The following is an 8,333-nucleotide window of genomic DNA, read 5'->3' as shown; positions in this document are numbered from 1 at the left end:
TATATTGGAAGCCCCGTTCAGACCAGCTGAGACTCAGAATCCTCCCAGCCTTGAAAGTCGTGCTCCGAGAAACAACTTGACTGAAATGGACCCATTCCCAGTGAGGACCCTAGCCAATGGCAGAGTAGCTCCAGCCAGACCCAGCATGAACTTTACCCAGAACTACCAAGCAGCAGCCAGCGCCAGACTTAACGAACCATTCCAATGGGTATAAATAAAGCTAACCGACCCATATTCATTCAGACTAAGATTGATGATGCAATCCAGCACCCTCTCATAACATGTAACAGCCGATGTTAACCACCGATTTTGATTGCATATTTTAAAAATAAAATCATGAAAATTCCTTCTATGCATTTTGCTCGCCTGACTGATGGCCAACTAGCACAGTTGCTAGTGGAGTGCAGTACAGATGTGAGAAAGAAAGTTGAGCCATTGAAAAGCTCAATTGTAGGATAATTGCCACTGAGGAACCTATCATTTTCAATGAAACCTTCTTGAAAGAGGGTCTACTACCTAAATGATAATAATGAGGATGATACTACTACTACTACTACTACTACTACTACTACTACTACTACTACTACTACTACTACTACTAATAATAATAATAATAATAATAATAATAATAATCACTAGCTGAACTCGGGACGGATATTGTTTATGAGATCGGCATTGTCCCTTGTTGATGTCACTCACTATCACGTAGTTCATTGTATTGTTGCTACATTTAACATCATATTTAAGAAGGTTACATGATAGCTGTGTCTTTTCAAATGTAGATATCACCTTGGAATCTGGTAGGAACAGGGAAACTGTTTCCCATCAATCCTTGAAATTTTCTTTTGGATATGTGAATTATTCTAGGAACAATTTACTCCAACGCCAAAAATAACCATTCATCCCATACCAAAATAAACGTTTGGTGTGGCTTTACCATAGCAGATATCAACATGAAAATTTGTATGGACAATGTAAATATCCATCCCATAAATCCCTGAAAATTTCACTTAGATATGTGTAGTATTCTACGAGTAATTTACGGCGCCGCTGAAAATCGGCCTCCCACGGATATCGGAAAATAGCTACGGTTACTTTTTTATGGCAGGTATCAATACGAAAACTGGTATGAATTTATTTCACATATCATCCACCAAACCCTGTGAAAAGAATTTAGATATCTGTAAAACTCTGGGAGTAGTTTGCTCCTCCTCACGGATTTTTTTTTTACTGAAAGTCGTCACTTACGAATAAAAATGACAGCTAGGGCATGCCTATAGCAGGTGTGAGAATGAAAATAGGCAGAAACAAAGCTTATATATCTTTAAAAAATCCCATAAAATTTTATTTGAATATATGTATTGGTATAGGAGTTATTGAATCCGCCGCCGAAAATATCAGCTGCTCACCCACCCTCCACCCACTCTCCGAAATCTATGGTCAGGGAATGACTGGGCTACGGGTTAAGTGATATATATATATATATATATATATATATATATATATATATATATATATATATATATATATAAAATTGGCATTTCATATAAGGGAACTCACTTCGTTAGAGGCATGTATCTTTGTTTTACAATTTGACGCATTTAAAATAATAAAGTAATACGCGTTCTACTCTTGTTTATTTTAGTTTGGATAAATGTTAGTAAGCATACCATGAAATATTTTTCTGTAATTTCATACGATAAAGAAGTTAACGAGAGAGAGAGAGAGAGAGAGAGAGAGAGAGAGAGAGAGAGAGAGAGAGAGAGAGAGAGATTTCTCTCTCCCAAAACTTCAGTCTATATTTCGTGTACAATGAAAACTCAGCATAGACTGAATTTATTGACGTATGTCAGGAAACTATAATATGATAGACCAATAAAAGAAAATGGGATGAAAAATTATTCAAACAACTACCCTGGCGCCATCTATCCGTAGAGCAACTTGCCTGGTTTTCAGTTGTTTTGATAGACCTTTTCCCGTTCCATGGACGAGGGTGTTTTTGTACTGGCATGAGGGACATTATAAATAAGCCCTCCTGTCCGTATATCAGCAGTGTCAGCAGTAGCTCAAGTGTAACACACAACTAGAAATACGCCAACAAGTTCTTTTAAAGGTATGGTTTATCTTTTTGATTATGTAGGCTATTAGTTAATAGCGAATTATTTTCTTTATTATATTTTAAGCGTGTGAACTTAATTTCATGCCGCCTTTGTTTTGCTAAATTTGGTCGTTGGGATTTCTATCTAATACTTTAATTGTTGAAGCTATCGTGTTAATATTAGTCTAGTACATCTGAAGTTGAGTGTAAATTGCACATTTTTGCTAACTGTGTTTAATAAATTCTTATGCTGTAGTTCACTTGGAAAGCCAGTTTTAAACCTATTTGTCATCGGTTCTACGTTTAATTCTTTTTAAATAATATTTGGGCATTAGTTCTAAGTTTTTCTTTATTCATAATTTAAAGTATATATTTTGTATATCCGTATACCTTTTAATTTTCATGAACTATTCAATGCAATGTTTTGTACATCAACTTATGAATCTAGGTTAAGTCTTTGATAATCAAGCGTTAAGTTCTTGATAATAAAGTATACCAAGTATACCATTCTTATGAAATAAAGTTTACCAACCTCTTAATCCTTCAACCTATTTAATTGCATTGGTTAAAATTCTAGTAACCATTTTAATATGCATTGCATAACATTAAGCGGTTATTAATTGGCATTAAGATCTAGTAACCATTTTAATATGCATTGCATAACATTAAGCGGTTATTAATTGGCATTAAGATCTAGTAACCATTTTAATATGCATTGCATAATATTAAGCAGTTATTAATTGGCATTAAGACTTATAAGTATTAGCTATAAATTGTTTAAAATTTTTCACTGGGAAATTTACTAACTGCCATCCTACCGATGCTATGAAATCTTTAAGCTTTTAATTTTTGTTTTGATTCTTGGTTGTTAGGGCCTTTCATGTTTTCGTGCTCCAACTTAAATCTTTTCCGCTAACCTTATTTAATTTATCAAATTTTTCTAATTTTTCTTGCTCTTTAAGTACTTAAAGTGTGTCCCTTGGAATGCTTTATACATTTTAGCTCTCGAATGATTTAACTTTTATGAATGTCCCTACTAAAAGATTGCTTTACCTGTCTAGATTCTACTAATTTTATACACAGTAGGTTTACTTGGAAGTTTATTATAACTAAATACCTAATTGGCTTATAAAATTATATTACCTTAAATGTAGTTGAGGCTTACGACCCTTTCTGATCGCATCAAATTTACTTTCAGATGTATACCTCGGTTGCGCTAGTTTTGGTTACTCTTCTGCACCAATATAGGCATACTGATGCTGGATCTCTGGGACCAAATAATCCTGGGTTCTCTGGTCAAATATTGATAAATCCTGCCTCTAACTTCGGTGGTTTCGGTACGGGTGGAAACTTCTTTGTATCTGGTAACAGTGGAACAAGCTCAAACTTTGGCTCTGGTTCCGGCCAAAATGCTGGGTCCTCCAACATAATAGTCGGACCTGCAACCCCAGCTAGTGTTAACGTGGGCTCTAATATAATAGGAGGTAGCAGTGGTCAGGGTAGTTCATCACAAGGCAATAACTTCATCCAGGGGCAAGTTGCAACTAGTGGACAAAGTTCTGGTGGTTCTAGCAACTTTTTTGTCAACCAGGGCCAGACAGGATTTTCTTCCAGACCATCTAGCGTGTCTGGCGCAGGCATCCAGATCATAAATGTAGGACAATCTGGTCAAGGCTCTTCAGGATCTGGACTATCTAGTGGGTCCAGCTTTGGATTCAACCAAAATCAGGGGTCAAGTGGGCAGTCTTTTGGATCCGGACAATCTACCGGGTCCAGCTTTGGATTTAACCAAAATCAGGGGTCAAGTGGGCAGTCTTCTGGAACAGTGATTGGAGGGACAGATGGACTTTTAACTGGATCTGGATTTATCAATCGGGGACAGGGTAACTTTGTCTCTAGTTCTGGCCAAGGTAGTGTCATTGGCTCCGGTCCAGTGATTGGTGAAACAGGAGGATTTGTAACTGGATCCGGATTTGTCAGTCAGGGACAAGGCAGCTTTATCTCTAGCTCTGGTCAAGGCAGTGGATCGGGCATCAGATTTGTCAACCAAGGATTTGGTAGCCAGTCTTTTGGTTCCTCAAATCAGGGCAACTTTGCACAAATTTTAGCTCCAGAGACCATAACAGTGACTGATACTACAACAATCGACAGTTTTGTTACTGTAACGGAAACTATCCTAAACAGTGTACCAGTCACTATAACGGGATTTGCATATAACACGGTTACTGTTACTACTAGAGGAGTAAGTATCTTTATGGCTTAGTTTAAATGCAGTATTAAATTTTTCAGGAACCTATATTATAACATACTTGTTTACTTTAAAAATATTTACAACTTGGGTTTCTATTAGAGCTTTAAATCTTTTCTATAAAAAATATTTGCAACATGGGTTTTCATTAGATCTTTAAATCTTTCTATAATAGCTTTAAGAATCTTTGACTGCAACAATGAATTTAGCATCTAGTGTTATTGATTTAATTAATGATCTTATCTTTATGCTGCTTAGGTCTTGCAAGCCGTATTTAAAGCATTGGTATCATTTTAATTTCCAACAGCTTCACCAAACTCAAGTGAATGATATAATGTCGCTAGCCACTACAATTGTAGAGAGGCCAGTGACCGAGTTTGTAACTACCGCCAAGTCAAACTTCGTTTACGTGACTGAAGTTTCTGTGGACATATTTACCATTACTCACAGTGCCCATTTGATCTCTCAAACTACATTCACGACTGTAGTTGTTCAAACGTAAGTAGTTTTTGTTTATTTAGGTAGCAAATTTGAATTTGTGTCGCCTTGACAATGAATTTAATGCAGTATCTCAAGTTTCCTGATTATCAAATGACTGTAAAGCTCCTGGAGTTACTGTTCAAATTAGAACTTTTTACATGGACTATACTCTAATTGGCAGTAAGTCTGTTTTAAGAATCTTATAACTAAAATTTGAGCAAAAAGTTTTTCATTATAGTTGGGCAATTCTCCCATGCCTTAATATTTTTTACCATAGAATCTTTGTCAATACTGAGGCGATGGCATTTTGTAGTGTTTCTTTAATTAGGTGATTATATGAAATTAAAATCTCTTCTGGAGTCTCTGCTCTTTTGAAGAGATTTAATTCTCTTCAGGGTGATTCGAAGTCTTGATTTGGTGTCACAGGACTAATAACTTTTAAAGATAAATATCAGAGTTCTCTCTGCAACCATTTATGGATGACATAATTCCTACACTCCTTAATTCCTACACATCTTAAGTAATACTGTCTTTCTAAACCTTGTAGTGACACCTGCAAGGGTCAACCACTAGGAGGGTGGGTTTACACAGGCTTGATTTTTATCCTCGACCTAGTTTTGGATCTTTGTTTCTTGTATTTTTAAGATACCTATTTCGCTGAGGTCATCACTTTAGTTGTTAAAGGGCTCGGTTATCAAGAAGAAACTTCTCTTTTACTAAAATAATGGTAGTTACTAAATATTATGCATTAATTGTTTTTTTTTTTTCAGATTGACACTGACTTCTCCGATCGTTAGGACTTCTCTATCTACTTCGGTTGCTGTTTCCACTGAATACCGGACTGTTGTTAATACCGTATTCTCTCATGGTTATAACTGATTTTAAGTTCGACAGGAAACCCAGTTTTATATATTTAAATCAACGTCTGTGATATTTTAACCAAATTGTAATGTAAAATAAAAAAAGGCCGAAAATATGTAGTTTTAAAGCTCCATCCTAATCTTATGATGGGGCTACCGAGTACTTATTTTATTTTATAATTTTCAAAATGGGCTAATGCTGTTTTTTGTGTAAAATGTTTTCAAAACTCCTCTTGATAAGCTTGGAAGTGCAATCCATGGATCGGAATGACAAATTGTGTTGAACTGAATGGTATGCCCATGTCCCTTCAGCTGCTGCCAGCTTTTTTTCTTTTTCTCCAAATCCTTCCTTCTGCAGGAAGGTGGTCATTGGCTTGATGGATGAGGCGGATGCATCGACACGCTTATGTCTGTCGGTTTTTATGTGACGCTCTGTCATATTTTCAACCATTCGCTGTTGAAAACTATGATGTACACTTGATACATATGACATCACTTTCACTTTTTGTTTTTTAATGTAGGGCTGTTCTTTTTTTAAGTCTCTGTTGAAAGTAGCTTTCCTTTTAGTTGACATGATTTCCGAAATGCCTATCCTCCATCAAGGGCTGGTTGTGTACTAACCGACATAATAGCAACAGAGATAGGTATCGGCTGTTCACTGTGTCATACCGTGACTCGTGTGTACTACAGATTGCAACTTTGGTCCCTTCTTCTTTTGTTTGTATAAAGAAAACGTAGCTGCACTGTGTGAGGCAGCAAAGTGAACCTTAGAAATTTGGAAGAAAAATAAAAATGTCATCCATTCTTAAACTAAACACATATGCAGTGGCAATTTGGGGACAAATGTGAGACATATGGCTGGAAGGGGAACATTAAGGCGTTCCCTACAGAGTAATTTTTAGGGGAATTAGGAGTCCAAATGGCGGACTGTCCCCCTTAAATGGGGACGTATGGTCACCCTACTCATAACAAAGGCTGTTTTAGTACAGTGATGTTCAATAACTATTTTGTTAGCCTGTCGGGAATTTCGACCTGATCATTCGAAATTCCCGCCATTTGACTCCACCTACGACTACGTCAAATTGGAGCAAAGGCTGTTTTAGTACAGTGATGTTCAATAACTATTTTGTTAGCCTGTCGGGAATTTCGACCTGATCATTCGAAATTCCCGCCATTTGACTCCACCTACGACTACGTCAAATTGGAGGGAGAGGAGAAAACTCGCGGGCGAATGAATGTAGTTCCAGACGGGAAAGTTTAGAACCAAAAAGAGAAACCGCCTGGTAGGAAGGCGCTGAGACTAATAAAATCAATTGCTAGTAATTTAAGATTAGGAAAAATAAAGTCATTCTATTGTAACATGATAAAAAAATCCAATCTAGAAACTTAGGTTCAGGACAAATCGCGCCAAAAAGGTGACGTCGGAAGTTGCAAGGCTAACTCGCCCTCTTTGATCCAACGTCCCCAATCACAGTAAGTCCTTTCTAATTGTTCTCTCTCCCCACGCCTATTGTACCCAGGTCGGTTTCCGTGTAGGTCTTGATAGAGTTGTAAAGTTTTTATCTGTTGATATTTTGTCGATCCTTGTGCCAGGGGATCAGTGATATTGTGTAAAGCACGTCTAGGGGTCTCGATAAGGGTTTTATCGAGGTAACTTTATAAATGATTAATTAATTTTGTTGATATCTTGAGTCCGAAGTGGACAAAGTTTTTTTTCAGTCACATGTTCTCGTATGTTAAGTAAAGGTTAATTTTTCATGTACTTACGTATTAGATTATTTTTGTAATAAAATTTGTTAAAAATGCCCATATTCTAATTACTCCCCCGATGGTTTTGAGTAGCTTGTCCCTAAGACTTTGTGATCTGCCCAGTACATCGGGCTATTTTGTATAAACCGGTGAAAAATCGCCACATAGCCTGACAAAAGTTATAAAGAATTCATAGCAACAATTTCTACACCTCGGAACTGCAAAATTAACTAGTAAAGTTTTTCAGAGAACTGAGATAGCAACGATGAAAATTAAGAATTAAAGTACACGAAAATGGACCAACACTTTACCTTTTCGGAGATTAATAGCAATACTAACGACATTTTAAGCAGGATAAGACCAATTAACTGCCAGATGTCATATAGTTAAAATGTTACTCCTAAAATTGCGTGCCTGCTAGCTACGCAATTTCTTTCCCAAACTATAAACAGTCGAACACAGCAAGAGTTTTATCCTTACACGTTCTCTGACGATTTCAGCCATGCACATGTTCGTTAGAAATATTTACCCAAGAAACATTGTCCGGTTATATCTACACGATAGGGAATGGCAACGATTGCCGATCTCATTAGTGAGAGCGAAGGTCAAAACAACCTAAAGGTGCGTCCACACGGTCCAACAGTGTCTGTCGGACAAAACTGTTACTATATCTAATTAAAAAAGAATGACGTCATAAACGTGGAAATGAGGGAAGGTGATATGGTAACAAACAGTGGTACCAGATGAAGCTGACTACCAGGATTTCTACTCCTTTTACCAGACATAGACTGGAAGAAATGTCCGAAACTGATATCCGCTGGCATCTCTTATCTATATCAATGTTATAATCTGTACTCGAGAATCAAGAAGTAGTTATCAGCTTCAAGTACGGAGCATC

General features: G+C 36.8%; 1 protein-coding gene across 1 annotated transcript; it reads left to right on the top strand.

Annotated features, from left to right (window-relative positions):
* Positions 1-1,976: 1,976 nt before the first annotated feature.
* LOC137614447 (protein rtoA-like) lies at positions 1,977-5,800 on the top strand. The gene is made up of 4 exons (XM_068344256.1): positions 1,977-2,113; positions 3,297-4,340; positions 4,654-4,844; positions 5,597-5,800. The coding sequence occupies exons 2-4, from the start codon at positions 3,297-3,299 to the stop codon at positions 5,703-5,705; spliced, it is 1,344 nt and encodes a 447-aa protein (XP_068200357.1). The 5' UTR covers positions 1,977-2,113; the 3' UTR covers positions 5,706-5,800.
* Positions 5,801-8,333: the final 2,533 nt, after the last annotated feature.

This window comes from Palaemon carinicauda, chromosome 20 (assembly GCF_036898095.1).
Source record: "Palaemon carinicauda isolate YSFRI2023 chromosome 20, ASM3689809v2, whole genome shotgun sequence".
Taxonomy (NCBI): domain Eukaryota; kingdom Metazoa; phylum Arthropoda; class Malacostraca; order Decapoda; family Palaemonidae; genus Palaemon; species Palaemon carinicauda.
The sequence above is the reverse complement of the archived record's forward strand: the minus strand, read 5'-3'. Positions and strand labels throughout refer to the sequence as shown.

Excerpts from the sequence above, each read along its gene's own strand:
- LOC137614447 (XM_068344256.1), top strand. The coding sequence starts at position 3,297 with ATGTATACCTCGGTTGCGCTAGTTTTGGTTACTCTTCTGCACCAATAT. Across the intron at positions 4,341-4,653 it reads TTACTGTTACTACTAGAGGA|CTTCACCAAACTCAAGTGAA; the intron begins GTAAGTATCTTT and ends AATTTCCAACAG. Across the intron at positions 4,845-5,596 it reads ACGACTGTAGTTGTTCAAAC|ATTGACACTGACTTCTCCGA; the intron begins GTAAGTAGTTTT and ends TTTTTTTTTCAG.